Source organism: Moschus berezovskii, chromosome 6, assembly GCF_049115385.1.
Source record: "Moschus berezovskii isolate FMDL1 chromosome 6, NW_MosBer_1.0, whole genome shotgun sequence".
NCBI lineage: Eukaryota > Metazoa > Chordata > Mammalia > Artiodactyla > Moschidae > Moschus > Moschus berezovskii.
The window spans coordinates 14,959,273-14,980,644 of record NC_142465.1 but is presented as its reverse complement, the minus strand read 5'-3'; the positions used below and the strand labels follow the sequence as shown (position 1 = coordinate 14,980,644).

The following is a 21,372-nucleotide window of genomic DNA, read 5'->3' as shown; positions in this document are numbered from 1 at the left end:
CTCTATGCCCGTGCTGTCATCCCTTCTGGTCTGTGCATAAGCAGTGTGCAAACGTGATAAGGCTTCCTCTCAGATATTACAGCTATGTCAATCAACTTTAGCTAAATTTTGAAAGCAATTTGGCCTTTGGCTCAGGCTTTTTTTTTTTTCTTTAAAGCTGAGAGATTTTTGTTAAGTCTGACCAAGGAACCAAAGAAGATCGTGCCGTGACATTACTATATCAGTGATACCAGCTGAGGATTTTAATACATAGCTTTCAGCTCTTTCCTTTCACACTGAGTTTTCCTGCCTTGTTGGTGAGCCCTCCAAAGGGAGTTCAAATTTCAGGAATGAATCTGAGTGCAAGCATAATTTTTCTTGTTAAATTTCATATTTCAGGATGCAAACATAGGCTTTGAATCCTCTTTCACATCTCTAACAACTACTTAGGGCATGTCCATGCAAATCGGACATATTATAGGCAACCTTGACATATCAGTTACAGAGATTGACAAGGTTAGACTCCAACCGTTACCCTAAAGTGTGTAAGCACATGATATTGACTTGTTCCATTCTGTCATGAATTTTTATTTAAATGAGCATAGTTTTGAGCCAAGTTTCTCCATGGCGCAGGACAACTGTTTGTAAGACAGTGGTGAGCATGGAGTGACAGTACCACTTCAGAGAGTGATTAGTTTATATGAGCATCATCGTACCATCATTAACCTCTATGCTTTAACAAGCTGAGCTGATGTCATTCTACATGAAATTTGCTCAGTTATTCACATTTAATTAACTAATTAATTACTTTGAAGTATTTGGCTAATAATGCAGTTCATTGCAAGATAGCCTAACCTCCTTGACTTTTGCAAGTTGATATCATATTTAACAAATGGAGAGATTTTAAAATGTTTACAACCTATAACTTGGAAGTAATTACTTCTATCAAAATTTTGTGAAAGGCCAAAACCAGTAAAGTGTATGTCATTATCTTAATTCTTGTTGTCTATGGTAGATTTTGAGGGGTAAACCTTTAGGATATCTCATCACAATCCTTATCATGATTAGATATTAGGTATAAAAGTGTGGCCTGAGATAAGTGCTAAGCAATGTATGAATTATAGGATTGGCCTGGTTCTGAACCTAAGAAATTTATAATTAAAAAATGGGGTATACAGAGAGTAGTAACAGCCACATATCTACTGTGTACTTTTTGGATTTGCAAGGTGACATATGATTATCAACTACTCTGAGTGTATTTTGATCTTTAGTGCTTGTAGAAATGAAGATCCATTTTTCAGCCTATCTGTCTTCCACTGAACCTGTTCCTTCCTGTGTACTGTTTCACATGGAATCTTTTCCTTTGGCAAAAGGAAGACATTGATCACAGTAACCAGTTAGTACAAAATAATATGACATGCGATTACATAAAGGATTATTAGTATAATGTTCTGATCAAGGAAATAAGGAATATTGTTTTTGGTTGTGTGTCTGTTCTTTTACTTTTTATGTTGTTATTTAAGTTGTGCCCAAAATTTATCTGATGTGTTTACAGGAGATAAAAGAGTACTAAGTAAAATTTACCTTTTTTAACCCCAATATCACAGTCTTGCTTTCATCACATCTTAGGTGGAAAATGATGTGGATAACACTTCTCTATTCAAAATAGACTCCAAACTCAAAACATGATATCTTTAGCTAGCACATAATAATTTCCATTTTCACACAAAAATTTCTTGGCGTCCTGATTCATCTAACTTGAATTCTACTTGTTTAAGGTTTCTTGTATAAGCTTTCTAAATGTACATGTATCACAATAACATAGGCTATATATTTTGATATCTTGTTTTGTTAATGTAAGTTACTCTGACATCTTTAGGGCTCCCTGATGACTCAGATGGTAAAGAAACCCTCTGCAAGGCAAAAGACCCAGTTTCAAGCCCTGGGTCGGGAAGATCCCCTAAAGAAGGGAATGACTACCCACTCCAGTATTCTTGCCTGGAGAATCTCATGCGCAGAGGAGCCTGGTGGACTAAAGTCTATGACATCTTTGGCAGATCATTTCACTGCTCACATCTGTAAACTAGTGATACATCTTTCAGCCTTAGAAGAAATAATGTCCCAATCCAATGCAGTATATGGACAAAATTCATGTTGCATCATTTAGGCTATTAAAGTTGCCAAAGTTCCTCATCACTTAAGTAAGCATTTATAAATACTAGTTTGTATTTCTCATGACTCTTATTCTTTCTTATCTGTTCTTTTAAAATAGTCCATGCCTTTTGAGTGTCTCTATTTTCCCTGTTTTGAATACCTCCTAACAGTCTCACATCTCTAAATAAGTTGGAATATTCCTCTTGAGGGACCCTGCAAGATTGTATTCTTATTCACACTTCTATTTAGTACTGGCAGGAAGGCTAATTTCCCATTTGATTAAAATAGATTAATATTGGATGCAATTGTAAGTTCATTATCGAGTGTGCTACATCACTTCTGTCTTTCCCAAGGTGGTTGTGGAAAAGCATGTTCACTGTCTTGTTTTCCTTTTGTTTTTAAAAACTTTTAAATACGTTTTTCAAACCCCTTTACTTTAGAGTCAACGTATTCGTGAAATGGATGAAACTCACTGTATATGTGTATTCTTATTCACATCAGGTTTCATTTTCTTCTGGACTATACATTTTATCTCTTCCTTTAAATTATAGTTTATTTAACACTATTGCTAGATGATTCTGGTTATCTCCAAGATGTTTTCTTTAGTTTGGAGGTTTTACAACTGAGATGTCACAATTCTGGAAGCAGGAAAATCCAAAACATTGACAACCTGGGTTCAATCTGTCTGTCTGGTCCTGTTTCCCCAGACCTTTCCTGAGAGCTTCAAATGACAATATTTTTTTCATGTCTAACCTGCTTTATATTTAAGTCCCTGCCAGTGTTCTTAAGCCATGTTTACCAGGGCTCTAGGACTATGTCAAGATGCCCAAGAACAGTCCAGTAGGAGCTCTGAACAAGCATGTCTCTGATTCTGCTACCTCTGCTTCAAAGAAATCTCACTTTTATATGTCTATATCATGGGTTTCCACGTTTAATTTTATTTAACATACATTATTCTGTTTAGAAAAGAGTCTAAATTACTAGTTACTGGACTATATCAACATTTTATTCTAAGAATCTATAATGTGCCCCATAGCACTGACATCTGGCCCTCCAGATTATTTTGGTGTTGGAGTTTAGGTCTATGGGCTTCCCACGTGGTGCAAATGGTAAAGAACCATCTCCCAATGCAGAAATATTAGAGATGCAGGTTTGATCCCTGGGGTGGGAAGATCCCCTGGAGGAGGACGTGGCATCCCACTCCAGTATTCTTGCCTGGGGAATCCCTTGGACAACAAACCTGCTGGGCTACGGTTCATAGGATCGCAAAGAGTTGAACACGACTGAAGCTACTTAGCACTTGCACTCTGTATATCAAAGTGCAAGCACGTGTTGTTTACTGATGTATTTCCATCCTGCCTTCCATTTAATTCAGAATAGGATAACAATCATATGATAATTTGTCACTTCATTGTCACTATTGTGGATTTGGCTGACCTGGTTGGCTGGAAAGAGGCAACCTCCGTTTTCAGTCCACCTAGCTTTTTGTCCAAGTTATCAGCTTGGATAGAAAGGCTGTCTGCTCTACATAGGAGGTTCTTTCTTCAGGATTAGACTGCTCCACCCGTGGAGCCCTAGTCCCAGCATTCTGACTGCTGACACCCCCCTTCAGCCCCCTTCAGCTACTTTTTCAGTCCTTGATCGTTTCACTGGATTCTGTGATGTCGGGGTGGAAGATTCTGTGGTTGAACTCTCCTCTTTTCACCTTAAATTTACTCATATACACTGAAGCCTTCCAAATGTACAGTTCTTGCCAGAACTCTCCACTGAAATCCAAGTTCATACGTCTAACTGCCTACTTGACATCTCCCCATGAATGTCTCGTAGATATTTAAAACATAGCTTGTTGAACACTGTGCTCTGGATCATCCTTCCAAACCTGATCCAACCATAGTCTTCCCATCTCCGTTTATGGTCATTCTATCCTTCCATTTATGCAGGTAAAATTCTTGGATTTTTTTTTTTGTCTCCTATTTTCCTCATATCCAAACCTACCTTCAGAATATTTTAGAGCCTAGGTAAGTCTCACCAGCTTCCCTCTACCACCTTGGTCTGAGCCACCTTCAGTGTTCACCTGAACAGACTCCTAGCCTGTTTCCTTGTTCCACTCTGACTACCCTTCTCCATGCTTTTGTTCTCAACCCATCCTTATTGAATGGTGACTTAACTCCAAAGAAGTAGTGTGATGATGTCCACAATCTTTGTGTTTTCAGTTTTATAATTATATATATATATATGCAAGGCTGTTAATAATTAAAGATGCCCTTTTAAAAATAGTTATATCCATCTTCCGAATGTTTGTATATTCTATGCTTAGTGCAAAGTTTAGAATGTTAGGAGCACTCAACAGCTATTGAATGAATGGAGAGGTATCTCATTTAAAGAAGTTTGGCAGGTCATTGTTTTCTATAAAAAGTGCCATGGGCATAAAAAAAAGCAGAATTTTTAAATAGAAATTGTTTTCCCAATTGTCAAGGAATAAATTATTATTGAATTAACTTCAGTTTTCTTGGCACTACCTTTTACATTTAATAGCCATGAGCTGAAGCTAATTATTACCTGCATTTATTTATTTAATAAATATCTATTATAACTATGGCAAATACTGTCCTAAGCACTAGAAATACAACAGCTAATAAATAAATATATATATTCATTGTAAAATGAATAAATATATAATGTAGTTAAGAAAATAAAGCTAATTAGGGGAGTAGAGAACTGCAGTGTGGGAGCGGGAGCATACGTTTTATCCTCTTCAGATGACGGTTTTCAGAAATGTTGACATTTAGGGAGACACTTAAATAATTGATATAAGAAACTATGTGAGTATTGTGTGGGCTGGCAGGGGGAGAGCCAGGCAAATGATTGGCAGTTGCAGGTGCTGTGGGAGAACAAGCTTAGCATGGATTTGAAATCACAACTAATACCTTCTTCCCTGGCTCTTCTCCCTTTACCTACCCTGCTCCACTTCTTTCTATTGTCCCCTTCTGTCTATTGTCCCCTTTTGAAATACGATATAATTTACTTATATTGCTGATTTCCACGCTTCTTTCCACTGTAGTGAAAGCTCTACAAAGAAGGGTATTTGCTAATTGTATTCACCAATGTTCCCCAGATCCCTAGAATGACATCTGACTCATAGCTTCTGATCAGTAGATCTTCACTGTATCAATTGATATTATATTCTGGGGTGGAGAAGGAGACTGTGTGGCCTCTGGATAGTGTGAAAGGGCATGGTGGAGTGCAGTGGGCAGGCAGGGCCAGGATCAAATATTGCATGGCTTTGTAGGCTTGGGAAGGACTTTGGATTTCCTCTGAAGTGTGATAGAAACGCACTAAAGAGATGAGAGGAAGAGAACAGCACGGTCTGATTCACATATTTACAGATATTATAGATTTCCGTATGAAGAAAGCAATTCATATTTTCTAGGAGCTAGTTGAGTGGACGGGTGCACCTATATGCTAATTGCTCACCCACTGCAGGCCTTTATAAGCGCTACAACTGAAGTACAGACTAGTGGTGTGAAAATAAAGATTCTTGACTGGTGAGACTTCATAGGAAATGGGCACTGGAATTGGCCCCTGAATTTCAGTGAAAAGAGAATTCTTGGTAATAACAGGCAATCAAGAAAGGTGTAAATGCAATACAATCTATTGGTTAAAAGAAATTTAGAATGTAGATTTGATTTTGATTGAGAGGGGTGATGACACTTAGAGCTTTACCTACATAATCTTACTTGATTTTTACAACACCACCGATTGTTAAAACCTATTTTAATCCTCACTTTGGAGACAAAGAAAACCGAGGCTCAGAGAGGCTAGCTCAAAGTTTTATTGGTCAAGAAAGTAGAAGCATGTGGATTTGAAATTGGGTCTGTTTGACACCGGTCTTCCCAGGTGGCACTAGTGGTAAAAACCTGCCTGCCAATACAAGAGACATAAGTGATACGGGTTTCATTCCTGGGTTGGGAAGATCCCCTGGAGGAGGGCATGGCATCCACTCCAGGATTCTTGTCTGGAGAATCCCCATGGACAGAGCAGCCTGGCAGGCTATAGTCCATAGGGTCTGAAAGAGTCAGAGATGTCTGAAGTGACTTAGCTTGCTCTCACTCTGTTTGACCAAGAGCCCTTGTACTGAGTCAATTATTTAATGATAATATAATCATAATTCCAAGAAATATCCAATTCCTTGAACTTAATCAGTTCAATCAAATTAACATTTTTTGTATGACTGGAGTTGCCAGTGTATTTAATGCTGCCCAAGACACTAAAATTATGTTGTTGATTATGTGCCCTTTTGATAATTAAAGCAAAACATTTATAATAAAAATTTCTGCCTCTATTATGAAGTTAATATTTATGTTCCTTTCATTTATTTATGTGTGGTGGATGTCAAGTACAAGGCAGATAAATTGAAGGGATTAATAAATGCCCACAATTCATCATGGAATAATAAACTCTTAATTCTGTGTTTATATAGTTTCCTAATCAACAAGCTACAAAACTGTGACTTGATCAGTCGTTCAGGTATCTGTCCACATTTCCAGCTAAGAAATTGGATTCTGGAATAATAATTCACTGCCAGTATGTTCAAAATAACGTTTTACTGAGGTCATTCCTTATCTCAGTGGTCGTCAACCATTCATTCCTTATTTACTTATTGGACTGAAGAATGTACTAATAACACAAAACTGGTCACATGACCTGGGTTTAGAAACGAAGATCAACATAAAAAAATGGAATTTAATAGAGAACAAGGAGAAAGATAATCTTCTCAGAGAGGAAATATTAGTCAGCAAATTTTGAGGATAAGGGTATACTCGGTCAGTTTTTCTCAAGCTTGTTCACATAATGACACAAAGAGAAAATCATGGCATTTCTCTGTCACACTAATGTAGGCAGGGGAGGATGCTCAAGCCTAGAACTGAGCAACCTCGGGAGCCTAGGACGTCGAGACTTTGAGGAGTCACCCTGAAGCCGATAGACTGGCGTTGCAGCGTACTTGTAACCTATTTGCAGCACACTAGTTGAGATGCTCTGCCCTAGTTAGCTCAGAATGATTCATGGTGTGACCAAGAAGAGCAGGATATTTTTCTCTCTTATGTTCAGCTTGACTGCAAAATAAAAGAATTGCACTATGTCAATGATCCCTTAATGTTGACTGCACTTTGAAAAACACCAGGGAAGCTTTAGAAAAATACTAATTTGTCAGCCTTAAACTAATTAAACCAAGAGGGCTAGAAGTAAGGCCTAAATGTTAGTATTTTTAAAAGTACCCTTGAGAATTCCAATGTTGGAAGATTCTACTGTCCTGGATGATTGCTAGGGCCTTTTGTGTCCCTAACCATCTGAAACTTTAAATAATGTTTGGAGACAGTCTATAGCAAGCTAAGTTTGGAGGCCAATGAATAATTGGATGCTTTAAAGGGACAATCAAGGAAAATCCATGAAGGAGATATGGATAAAAGATACCGTAAAAGAATGATGCTTAGGAAGATCCCTCGTAGACTTGAAATTGCCAGGAAGCGTCTCTTTCTCCTTGTGACAAAATCGAGTGCAAAGATCAGCCTCAGACTTTGAGATGAGGTGGGACACAAAGATAAGCGTGGGTGCAAATGCAGGGAAGAGTCCACAGAAAGGGGTTTCAGTCTAAAGCTACTGGAAGTTTGTGAAGAGTGAGTGAGCGAGCAGTGGAGAAGGCCGTAAACAGATGAGAGGCAAGTCTGTGGCGGTGCTGTGCAGGGAGGCGAGTGGGAGGCTAGGACGGGAAGGCAGCACAGGGAGTACTACTGAGGTGGGGATGGCCAGCTTGAAAGGCATGAGTCGTGTGATGCACTCCAGCAGCGCACACCCACTCAGGCTGTGGCAGACAAAACGGACTGCTGGGTTAAAAATTATTTACTGAATGAATCAAATAAAAATGTATTGGGAAAATGGGATGAGAATAGCAAGAGAATGGAAGACGTAGTATACCATGGATTCCTGGTTAGGTACAGAGAGAATGGAAACAAACATTAACTTATAAATTAGGAGAAAACTGGGTCAGATGATTCCTATTTTTAAGATGTCCAGGAAAAAAATATAGTGAATCATAAAAAACTGTGGAATATTGTTAAAGAGTTGGGAGTACCAGACCACCTTACCTGCCTCCTTAGAAACCTGTATGCAGGTCAAGAAGCAACAGTTAGAACCAGACATGGAACAACAGACTGGTTCAAAATGGGGAAAGGAGTACGTCAAGGCTGTATATTGTCACCCTGCTTATTTAACTTATATGCAGAGTACATCGTGTGAATTATCTGGGCTGGATGAAGCACAAGCTGCAATCAAGATTGCTGGGAGAAATATCAATAACGTCAGATATGCTGATGATACCACTTTAATGGCAGAAGAGGAGCTAAAGAGCCTCATGATGAAGGTGAAAGAGGAGAGTGGAAAAGCTGGCTTAAAACTCAACATTCCAAAAACAAAGATCATGGCATCTGGTTCCATCACTTCTTGGCAAATAGAAGGGGAAAAAGTGGAAACAGTCACAGATTCCATTTTCTTGTTCTCTGAAATCACTGAAGATGGTGTCTGCAGCCATTAAATTAAAAGATGCCTGCTCCTTGGAAGAAAAGATATGACAAACCTAGACCATGTATTAAAAAACTAGAGACATTACTTTGCCAACAAAAGTCCATATAGTCAAAGCTATGGCTTTTCCAATAGTCATCTATGGATGTGAGAGTTGGACCATAAAGAAGGCTGAGCGCCGAAGAATTGATGCTTTTGAACTGTGGTGTTAAAGAAGACTCTTGAGAGTCCCTTGGACAGAAAGGAGATCAAACCAGTCCATCCTAAAGGAAATGAAACCTGAATATTCATTGAAAGGACTGGTGCTGAAGCTGAAGCTCCACTGCTCTGGCCACCTGATGCGAAGAGTCAACTCATTGGAAAAGACCCTGAAGCTGGGAAAGATTGAGGGCAAGAGGAGAAAGTGGCAACAGAGGACAAATGGTTGGATGGCTTTGCTGTCAGTGGACATGAGTATGAGTAAACTCAGGGAGATAGTGAAGGACAGGGAAGCCTGGTGTGCCGCAATACATGAGGGTCACAAAGAGTTGGACACGACTTGGTGACTAAACACCAACAAATTAGAATATGAGAATGAAAGAATGAGGCATGTTTGTCCTGGGAAATCCCTTCTAGTTTATGAGGCATTGTGAGTGCCTGTGTGAATGTGTGCTTCGTCGCTAAATTGTATCTGACTCTTTTTGACCCAGAGAGTCACAAAGCCTGGACTCCAGCCAGGCTCCTTTGTCCATGGGACTCTCCAGGCAAGAATACTAGCATGGGTTGTCATTTCCTTCTCCAGGGGATCTTCCCAACCCAGGGGTTAACCCATGGCTCCTGCATTGCACACAGATTCTTTCCTGCTGAGCCACCAGGGAAGTCCTCCCCGTGTAGCAGGGACACCATTATAATAATGAAATGAAAATGAAAGTTGCTCAGTCATGTCCGACTCTTTGCAACCCCATGGACTATACAGTCCATGGAATTCTCTAGGCCAGAATACTGGAGTGGGTAGCCTTTCCCTTCTTACTTCTGGTCTAACTTGTACTCTTCGAAGCAGAACTGATTTCCTGGGTAAGCCCGTCTGAGAGAATTAACCGGAATCATGGCTCGTTTTATTCTTCCGTCCCTTTATCAGTCTCTCAAACTGCCTGCCTCCAGTGAACATCCATTCTAAACTGCCTTTTGCCAAGCTGAAAACTTTGTAGCTTCTCTCAGCCCACGCATCTATTGCCAAAGCCTTTAATTTAAAGAAGTAAAGTCAACTGATTTGCTCACATATCTAATCTGTGTTCTTTAATATGGATGTATTTAGTATTCTCTCTCTCCTACATGATTAATTTATACCATTCTGTCACATCTCCAACATTCAAAGCACCCTTCCCCAATCTACTCTCAGCTGATAACCTTTCTTCTTAAGTCCCTGAAGACTTGCACCACCTCCCATCACCACAGTTACCAGAATGGGTATTCAGTACTCTGCCTTCCACAAATTATCAAAGATGGGGTCCTCTTCCTCTCTAAAGCTAGTCTCTTTTCTAATAGAGTCTATCTCCTCTCACCTACTGCAGAAGTTTGCCTTTTTTCATTCTACATCATCAGGTTTTTTTTTCTTTTTTTTTTATTGGAGGCTAATTACTTTACAATAATATATTGGTTGGTTTTGCCATACATTGACATGAATCTGCCCTGGGTGTACATGTGTTTCCCCTCTTGAACCCACTCCCACCTCCCTCCTCCCCATATCCTCCCTCCAGGTCATCCCTGTGCACCAGCCCTGAGCATCCTGTATCATGCGTCGAACCTGGACTGGTGATTTATTTCACATATGATAATATACATGCTTCAATGCCATTCTCCCAAATCATCCCACCCTCACCCTCTCCCACAGAGTCCCAAAGACTGTTCTATACACCTATGTTTCTTTTGCTGCCTCGTATACAGGGTTAAGGTTACCATCTTTCTAAATTCCATATATATGCATTAGTATACTGTATTGATGTTTTTCTTTCTGGCTTACTTCACCATGTATAATAGGTTCCAATTTCATCCACCTCATTAGAACTGATTCAAATGCATTCTTTTTGATGGCTGAAAAATACTCCATTGTGTATATGTACCAAAGCTTTCTTATCCATTCGTCTGCAGATGGACATCTAGGTTGCTTCCATGTCCTGGCTATTGTAAACAGTGCTGCAATGAACATTGGAGTACATGTGTCTTTTTCAATTCTGGTTTCCTCGGTGTGTATGCCCAGAAGTGTGATTGCTAGTTTTTCATCATCTTCCTAGAGGCTTTCCCTCAGCAAAACGTGTTCTTATTTCTCTCCTTTCTCTTTGTCAGCCAATGTGCCATTTCTTTAATTCCCTTTGCAGCAATATGTTTTAAATTGCTGCACAGTTTCCAATTTCTCTGCTCCCATTTTATGTTAAGTTTACTTTAATCAGCTTTTCTTCCAACCTTCCACTGAAGCCAACCTCTGCTTTGTTATTAATAACTCCAAGAGCCAATCTTCACCTTACTTGGTCCCAGCATCTGATACAGATGATCACTCTCACTTCGTGGATTCATGTTGATCAGCGGTCTTTCAGACACATCATTTTGGTCTTCCCTCTGCTTTGCTGATTAATTCTGCTCATACTCCTTTGCTGGTCTCCCAATATGCTTATAGAAAGAATGCACTAGGGCTTCGACTCTGACCTCTTTTCTTTTCTATTTGCATTCATTCCAATCTTTTGGTTTTAGTCTGTATGCTTATTTGGTATGCAGATTTGTATATTCAAGTGCCTTTGTAAATCCCTATTTAGATAACTAGTAGAAACCTCAAACTCACCATGTGCAAAACTAAACAACTGAATTGTTCCCAAACCTGCTTCTCTGGCAGTCTTCTTCATCTCAGTTGGTAGCGATTTCATTCTTCCATGGATAAGACCCCCCCAAAAAAACCACAATGAAAGTGTTAGTTGCTCAGTTGTCCAGCTCTTTGCAACCACATGGACTGTAGCCTACAGGCTTCTCTGTCTACGGAATTCTCCAGGCAAGAGCACTCAAGTGGGTAGCCGTTCCTTTCTCCAAGTATCTTCCCAACCAAGGAATCGAACCTGTGTCTCGTGTGTTGCAGGCAGGTTCTTTACCTTCTGAACCATCAGGGAAGGCCCTTGCATGGATCAGACCAAACACTTGAAAAATTGCTCAGGTCAAAAGACTTGAAGTTGTAGATTCTTTTCTTTCACAACCCACAGCTGATCCATTAGGAAAATCTGAGCAGCTAATAACATTAAACTAAGTAGTTCGTCAGATAGCCCATCACTAGAGAGTCTTAGATGTATGAAATCAATCATTCAATCAGAGTTTTTTATTCCTTTTTTTATATTTCTGTACTGAATTAAAATCAGTGGTGGATAAGCAATGCCAACATATAATCTTGAGTTATTGTGGTTTCGCCATCAGATAAAGCTGAAAGCAGAGTACAAAATGAGAAACGCTGGGCTGGAAGACTTACAAGCTGGCATCAAGATTGCCGGGAGAAATATCAATAACCTCAGATATACAGATGACACCACCCTTATGGCAGAAAGTGAAGAAGCCTCTTGATGAAAGTGAAAGAGGATAGTGAAAATGTTGGCTTAAAGCTCAGCATTCAGAAAACTAAGATCATGGCATCCAGTCCCATCCCTTCATGGGAAATAGATGGGGAAACAGTGGAAACAGTGTCAGACTTTATTTTGGGGGGCTCCAAAATCACTGCATATGGTGATTGCAGGCATGAAATTAAAAGACGCTTACTCCTTGGAAAGAAAGTTATGACCAACCTAGATAGCATAATAAAAAGCAGAGACATTACTTTGCCAACAAAGGTCCATCTAGTCAAGGCTATGGTTTTTCCCTTGGTCATGTATGGATGTGAGACTTGGACTGTGAAGAAAGCTGATCGCCGAAGGATTGATGCTTTTGAACTGTGGTGTTGGAGAAGACTCTTGAGAGTCCCTTGGACTGCAAGGAGATCCAACCAGTCCATTCTAAAGGAGATCAATCCTGGGTGTTCACTGGAAGGACTGATGCTAAAGCTGAAACTGCAATACTTTGGCCACCTCATGCGACGAGTTGACTCACTGGACTCTGATGCTGGGAAATATTGGGGGCGGGAGGAGAAGGGGACCACAGAGAATGAGATGGCTGGATGGCATCACCGACTCTGTGGACATGAGTTTGAGTGAACTCCGGGAGTTGGTGATGGACAGGGAGGCCTGGCGCGCTGTGATTCATGGGGTCGCAAAGAGTCGGACACGACTGAGTGACTGAACTGAACTGAAACTTGAAAGTAAGTGACTTTCTCACTTACCTGCTGTGTGACCTTAGACAAGTTATAATTTTTCTAAGATTCGTATTCTTTATGTATAACTGAGAAATAAAATGCCTCCTTTAACAGATTTTGAAAAAGGCCACACTATGACTGACATATAATATCATTCAGTAAATGGTAACTATTGAGCCATTGTTCTTGGTCTTAAAAGAAAATAAAACAGGACAGTGATTGGCTTTAGCTTTCAAGGAAAATTCTTGGAAAAAGTATAATTAAGAAGAAAATAATGTACTTGCTACCATGGCAACTGTGGCAGTAGAGAATTTAAAGAGTTAGAAATAAGATATTCTAAAGTTTAGATAGTCTATTCCACAGTTTTGCATAATAATGCCCTTTTTCCTGTAATCTTGCTGTCTTTCTAATTGAACATGGGATTATGAATGGCATGTGTATCCATATAAGTACTGTTTTTTTTAAATCATCTTATTATTCCAAGCTAATCATGGTAATGCCATCCTGAAGGTCTTTGCATAGAATTGGTTACCATCATGATTTCTCTAATCCTATCAGTTAAATCTGTTTCTTCTGGGATGATATAATCAAGATGTTTAGTGTAAAGTGAACTGCATAAAAAAAGCATTAGAATATCTGTCTTGTTTGCTTGGAGTATATGTTTATTTTCTTTAATATGATATTTCTCTCCAAGCTCTGTGAATGTGTACATGGAGATGAATTTATCTATGTGTACATTTGTGTGAGTGCATTCATACAAGTGTATAAAGTGAGGTTTCTCAACATATATTTTTAAATATTTTCTAAACCACTATACAGCATTATTTAATAAAATAGTATAAGTTGATAGAATTCAGCCCAAAGTTGGAACATTAAACATACCACATACTAGCTGTATCTGAGAATGAGAAAACAGATTTTTTTAATGGTCCAGACTAGTCAACAAGTCAAAATGAGATATTATTAAAATGTAATCTTTGAAAAGAGAGAAGCAAACCAGTCATAGGGGAATGTTTCAGTCATTACCCAAGTATTTATTGGATACCTATTTTGTGACACGGGCTTCCCAGGTGGCTCAGTGGTGGTAAAGAATCCACCTGCTAATGCAGGAGACATGGGTTTGATCTCTGGGTTGGGAAGGTCCCCTGGAGAAGGAAATGACAACCCACTCCAGTATTCTTGCCTGGGAAATCCTATGAACAGAGGAGCCTGGCGAGTTACAGTCCATTGGGTCACAGAGTCGGACACGACTTGGTGACCAAACAACAACTCTATGGTCCTCATGGTGCTGGCTCTTGTTAAGGACAGACCAGAAGATAAGTTCCATATAAGTCACAACTTCGCACACTAAGGAAGATTCTTTTATCTCAAACTTTAACAAGGCATTGTACTTCCTGATTAAAAAAGACTAAAATTCAGACCCTTTATGGGCAATTGAGAATTCTCTGAATCTTGATGCAATAATTTCAGTGCATAGTATCTGAGAACATATATGGAAGCTGGACAGTGAAGAAGAGAATACAAATTTGTCCAGAGTAAAAGTGTTTGATCACGAATGGATAAGAATTTTATCAATTTTTAAGGAAAAGTGAAATTTAGTGCAAAAACTGTACTATATAGTAGAGCATGTAGGACATATCCAAGTTCAGGTTCAACACATAATACTATATATGAAGTTATCATGCCATAGAATGGACCCAATTTCTCAGCTAACTTTTTATAAGTATAAAGCCAGAGCTCTGAAATCTTTTCAAGTATTATTATAAAAACTTGAGCTATGTGAGCATCTGATATCCAGAGTGGTAGATTAGGAAATAACATCCTGTTATAAAACTTTAATGTGATTTTTATAAAATCAAATTGATGATATATATTTCAGAACATAACGTAATGTAATGAAATTACTGACGTAAAATTTAGAGTTCTAATCAACTAATATTTTTCTGTTAAAAGACAAAACAAAACTGAATGCTGAATTTCAGACAATTAATATTTATAATTTAAGAATTAAAGTATTCATAGGCTATCATCATAATACAGGTAAACATTTGTGGAAAATGTGGTTCAGGTAAAGAGAAACTAAAGTGAAAGAGAATAAAAAGTATAAAAAGATAATATTTTTAAATGTTCTAATTTGAATTTTGAAGACAATATTCTTGCATATATGTGTGTCTATATGCATATATGCACGTGTGTATAAACATGTGTATATGTATATATGTATATAATTCACATATATACATGCACATATATATGCAGACATATATAAAACTTTATGAGATAATGTGAGAAAATGCAACATACTATTATCAAGATATGGATTAAAGTCAAATTTAATATTTTTGTTTTGTTATAAATGGAAGGTTGTAAAATTTTATTTCAATATGCTCATTTTTTTTTCTTGGTCTACATGGTCACAAATCTTGAAGGATACCAGGGATTGTCTTGATTTATTTTGGACAACCTCAATGAATGAATGATTAATTAGCTAAAAAAAAGTCTTGAACTTGGCAAACTGTCTCTGAGACATTAGAAACTTTTTTTTTTAATTGAAATACTTTAATCAAGTTCTCATTGCTAGACTTGATGACACCTGTTGGCTCGATCATCTCACTCACGTGCTACTAAATGAGTATCTCCCCTCAGTTCGTCTGTCTTTCATTAATAAAGATTTGTTGAATTAATGAATGAGTGAATGAATGAACGTGCTGTGAGTGTCAGAAAATAGAAAACTCAGAAGCAGGATGTGGAGTAACCTTAGAGTTTTGGCTATCTGTATAGGGTCATCTTTGCTATTTCCTGAAAAGCTCATGATATAAAGACAATACAGATATGGATAGTGATGCATAATTATGAATATATATTTAGATAAATAAATAGACGTTTGATAGATACATGATAGATAGAGAGCAATATATACTTGACTCTCTTCCATATGCTGTCCATATGGATTCACTAGGACGTAGTTCCCATCTGGGCTGTAAATTTCACTCCATCTGGCATGACTTCTAACTGAATGTTGGGCTACAAAATTCTCTCTTGCCTTATAATGCTATGATGAAAACCGTATTGATATCTCTCCTCTCTCCCTTCCTCCTCCACCTCCTCCTCATCTTTCTTAGTTCTCTTCCTGCTTCTGCTCTCTCTGTCCTGTTCTTCATCCAGGATGACATTTCCCCCTGAGCACTTATTGGAAACTAACAGCGAATGAACAGCCCTTTTCAGTGTACCCGTTTAACTCTTCAAATTCTTATTCTAGCAAATGTTTGAGTGTGTTATCCAATGCCTATTCGTGAATGAAAGACAAGTTATATTGAATTGCTTGTCTTGAAGCAGGATATGTTATTTGTTGAAAAAATAATGTGTTGAAGGGATATAAAAATGTTTGTGCTTAATCTTCCTGACAGGATATGAAATGGTAGCTTTAAACTATTCTTGAACTTTTTATAAACCAAACTGATAACCTATATTTCAGAAGACTTAAGAGTAATTATTCCCAGAGGCAGAAGGGTGTATTATATGATTTCTGGGATTCATCTCTGTAAGTCTATTAAAAACAAGTGTCTGGCTTGAAGACTTTTATTTTACTCATTAAAAAAAAAAGTGTAATTTATTTATCCTGTTTTATTTTCAGTTTTTTTTTTCTGTAAAAATTCAAGCTCTTGAGATTGCTGGCATTAAGCCGTCTAGAGTTAATATTGTTAATTTACTTCTCTTTGTGAAAGATAGATCTCGAGAGATTTAAGGGAGTGATCTGTGTGTAGTAATTGAAACAGACATATTTACCCATCCTATGGTTAATATTGCCTGGAAACTGATGATTGCTACCAACAGTGTATTAAATTTTATTTTACAGAACAATCATGTACTTTTTAAACTTTTAAGTTAATACTTAAAATAGTCTTATTTTAATTCGAAAACAGTCAAGCTAAGTATGAAATTTTTTGACAAGCCACAATCATTCTGGAAAGCTATTTGGAAAACTAATTAACTATAAGTAAGAGAATATGTCTCTACATTTCTTATATTTTTAAAAGACAAGTATGTTCTAATTTCACTGGATTTTGTAGGAAAAGGGTATTGACTAAGTCTCTTTACTAATTTCACTTGAGCAAATGTTTCCATATGAAAAAAAAAAAAAAACACCTAGCAGGGTTACTTCTTACGCCCTGCAATATTTTCAGCCATACTTTCCCAGTCACTCTACTTCTATGCCATCTGATGCCTTTTTACACATGCATCTTTCTCTTTATCTCTTTTGAGACATTTTTACACTCAGAACTCTTGGGGAGCATGAGTTACATGACCCCATGCTTAAGAGTAAATATGATCCCAACATTTATCGTTAAAAGGGAAGAACCAAAAAATATATATATATATATACATCACTGATTACCAAAACTAGTATATGTGTATAGTTATTTAAGCATCAATGGAACAAATCCCACGTGGGCTAAGAAATCATAAGGGGAAAAGCAGTTAATTTGAGGAATGAAATAATATGGCTACTTAACATAGAAATGGAAATGGAAAACATGACTTTTCAAGTACACTTGCAGTAGTAATTAGAGTTAAGGAGACTAAAAGTAATCTTAGCAAATAATATTTACACTAGAAAAAAAAAACACATTTTTTAAAAATAATCATTTGTGCTAAAAAAAAAAAAGATGGAAACATATCAAAGGGAAACAGGATGCAACCTGAAGGGTTTCCCAGTGACCAATGCTAGGACAATTTAAGCATCAAATAGATTGTATTATAATCCAAAGTATGAAATAAATATACCTGAGTTCATGCCTACATAAATAAATGATTGAAAAAATAATCGAAGGAGAGATGCAAGGCTTCTGTACAGAAGAATTCCGTGTAATATATGTATATACTCTCTCCTCAGGGAGGTAAAGCGTAATTTCACTTCTTCCTCTTTCTTCTTTGAGAGTGTGCAACTTCCAAAGAATAGAGCGAATAACTTCCAAAGAAATAGGGTATGCAAACAGAATGAGTAATTTTATAGTTGAAAAACCTGACAAGTACTCCTTTAACCAAATGACTAACGTTAACATCGCTAGTAAAATGTGGATATCATTCATGCCTAACATGATGTGGTGAGGTCACTTCACTGATAATATGATGTGATGAGACAGACACTTCACCCCTGTAGTATGCTTCTCCCAAACCCGTAAACCTAATCTAATCTTGAGGAAAGCGTCAGACCAAGCATTGAGAGATACCCTGCACAGCACTTGACCAGAAATTCTTGACAGTCTTCAAGATCATGAAAAATATGGAAGAGCTTAGAAGCTGTCACAGGCCAGAGGAAACTACAGCAAAAAATAAAGAAAGCGAATAACTGTGGTACCCGGCCCTGGAACCCAGGTCAGAAAAGGGACACTAGTGGAAAGACTAGTGAGATCCAAGCCACGTCTAAAGTTTCAATAGCATCCCGCTCTACTGGTTTCTTAGTTTCAACAAATATACCATAGTAATGTAAGATGGTAACAATCAGAGAAATTAGGTGAGGGATACACGAAAACTCTTTGTACTACCCTTGCAACTTTTCTATAAATCTGAAGTTATCCCCCAATTCAGCATTAATTTAACACATTATCTTCTGATTTGTTTAGTAGCTTGGTAAGTAAGCAGTTACCTACCTACATAACTTGCCAGAATATAGGAATTCCAGGAATTAAGAATTTCTTTCTACTTTCTACTCTTTGATATTATGAATTTGAATTATACTAGAAATTCAAAAGTAAAAAGGAATAGTAATTTAAGTTGTAAGAGCACATCACCAACATATTACTTTTATAGTCTTCAAGTTCAGAACAGTTAGTTCCTGGTTGTTGGTTGTGAATAACTATGTCATCTTAGATACATTTCTAAAGACATCTTTTTTGGTTCCTTTTAATCTCTGTCCTCCTGAAGTCTCCACCTTTGAACCATGTGTAAATGGAACATTTATTTTTACCTTTGAAAAGTGTAAAGTCATCTGAATATGATCCTTTAGACAGACTGAACAATTTGTGTAAAAAGACATAGAAAAATGGACGTGCATCACAACACAATCTACATATTTATAATCAATATTTTGACAGTTTGGGTCAAAATTTTCATGTATCTAAAGTATGTTTTTAATTATTTTCTACATGTATGATATAAAGTTGTAATTATTTAGAATAAATGTATGATACTTTGTAAAGCATTTATTGTGAAATCATTTTTTGAATTAAGGTGAGGGAAATAAGAAAGCAGTGATACATTCATATTCATGATGTTATTTAAAAGCAGAAAATTAAAAATAATTGATACATTTGATAATATGCCTAGATTATACAGCATTACTGAATTATATGCCTTGCCCCAGAAAGTCTTAGCCAGCTACAATATGATTTGATCTATACAATTTATACAATTTTAAAAGAGCTGTTTTTTTTAAAGGCTTTAACATTTAAAATCATGTTGAAAATACCGGAGTAACAAAGAGATTTAGAAAGGTACAGAAATAATCATGATGAAACTATGCTTTGTTACTAGATATATCTTTAAATGGTGTAGGAAAGAAACACTCTTCAGGTTAGTCAGGAGAGGTCCTCAGAATTACACCATGCATGTTTCCCTGAATTGAAACTGTATGTTATTGGTTAACCAGGATATTTAGCATAATCACTTCGCTAGACTGTGGTGGAGGGAGGTGATTATCACTGAGAACAGATGGGCAGGTCCACAGCACTGCCAGATTCTGCACAAGCTCCATTTATTGTTGGTTCTTGCTTTTTTGCTTCGGTGTTTTAATTTTTTTCTAAAAAAACACTGTATGTTCTAAAGAACTAGCTGCACAAAAGGTCAGTAGCTGATGACCTTTCAGCTTAGATTTCAAACGTAGAAGAAAGATTCAAAATGCTATCACTGTGTATCTAAGAAGGATGGGGCAGGTTTCATTTTACACTCTAGCCTCCCTCAATGCATGCACGGATTTATCTGTACGCTAAGCTCTCTGCTCTGCATCTGTAGCTCCTTGTGGATTATATTGTCTCTCTGATCAGAAATGATCTTCTCGGATATGAACAACGTTTCTGGCTCCCCTAAAGTGCATCCTCCTAATGGGACCCGGTTTTATACTTTTCAAGTAAGTGTGCTTTAAATGGCTTCACTACCTAGGGAGTTAATCCATAGTCCAACTTTTAATAAAGAGAAAAATAAGGGAAGGAAAACTGCAAAGTATGAAAGTATTAAAGAGGATATAAGATGGGGAAAATGTGCATGTCCTTTTAATCCAGGTTTTTTGATATGGAAATGAGATAGCATTACGATTCTCTGTGAATTCAAGCCAAATAATAGTGAACTAATTTTCACAAGGATTTTTAAATCTGCTATATTATCATATTTACAGGGTTTATGAGATAGTCTCCTGAAATTGTTCTTTATGGATAAAATATGGTGAAAATTATTAAGTTACTTCCCTGATGTATTACAGAGAAAACAGAATTAAAAGACATTTTATGGAACTTTGCAAACTATGTTCTGTAGACTTAGAAAAAATTTGTATTTCTTATACGTAGCTTAACATGACTTGTTATTTACTTTTATGAGTGCAATATACAATTAATCAATAATACAGTAGCTTAAGTGTCATCTTTAGTATGCTTTTTCTATTTGAGATAAAGTAGAAACTCATTAAGATGGAAGATTTTCTGTGTTATCAAAAAGTCAAAATGATTTACAATATAAATGTAAATGTGTGTTACAAAGCTGTTACTGACTTTCAGTTGCCTTTGAATAAATCAGTCATCAGTCTAGAAAATGGTTAAGTCTAAAGTAAATCATATTCTACCTCATTTTTATCCTCAAATTGCATTTTTCAGTACTAAGGTTTACTTTGTAGTTCTATCATATCATCATTAGATTAAAAGGGGGAATGAAACTCTTCTCTGTATGTTTTACACTATGGGAATATGAACAGCCTAGCATTTAATTATTTTAGCTATAGAGTTATAATGTACTAAAAAATAAATGCAAAGACCTAGAGAATTAATGTAGTAGAGATAATATGTCTTCTAAAAGGGAGCTCTGAATAAATGCACAGATGATTTATTAAAATCTCTTGCCCTTGCACACTAGAGCAGTAGATATAATTACTCTCTCTCTCCCCTCCTTCTTATACTTCTATTTTTAATCCTGTTGCCTCTCCTGCTTTACACTGATGTCTACTGATAGTGCAAGTCTGTGCTGTTACAGAGTATTTTTGCTTCCCAGTGGCAATCAGCTTATTGTGGCAGTGATTCAAAATGCAACTGCCCTGGGGCTCTTGTACAGAATTATTACTTTTTTCTTCTCCATACACTGAGATATAAACACTCCTTACAATATCC

General features: G+C 37.1%; 1 protein-coding gene across 8 annotated transcripts in view; it reads left to right on the top strand.

Moving 5' to 3' along the window:
* Nucleotides 1-21,372, top strand: part of PPFIA2 (PPFI scaffold protein A2) — a 500,869-nt gene that overhangs the window by 129,799 nt on the left and 349,698 nt on the right. For 2 of the 8 annotated variants that reach the window (XM_088836835.1, XM_088836834.1), the window contains exon 1: nt 20,049-20,129. The exons of the other annotated variants lie outside the window; for them this stretch is intronic. In XM_088836835.1, coding sequence (XP_088692961.1) covers nt 20,049-20,129 — 81 coding nt within the window. Of the gene's footprint in view, nt 1-20,048; nt 20,130-21,372 lie in introns of those variants that run through there. 8 annotated transcript variants of the gene reach the window in all.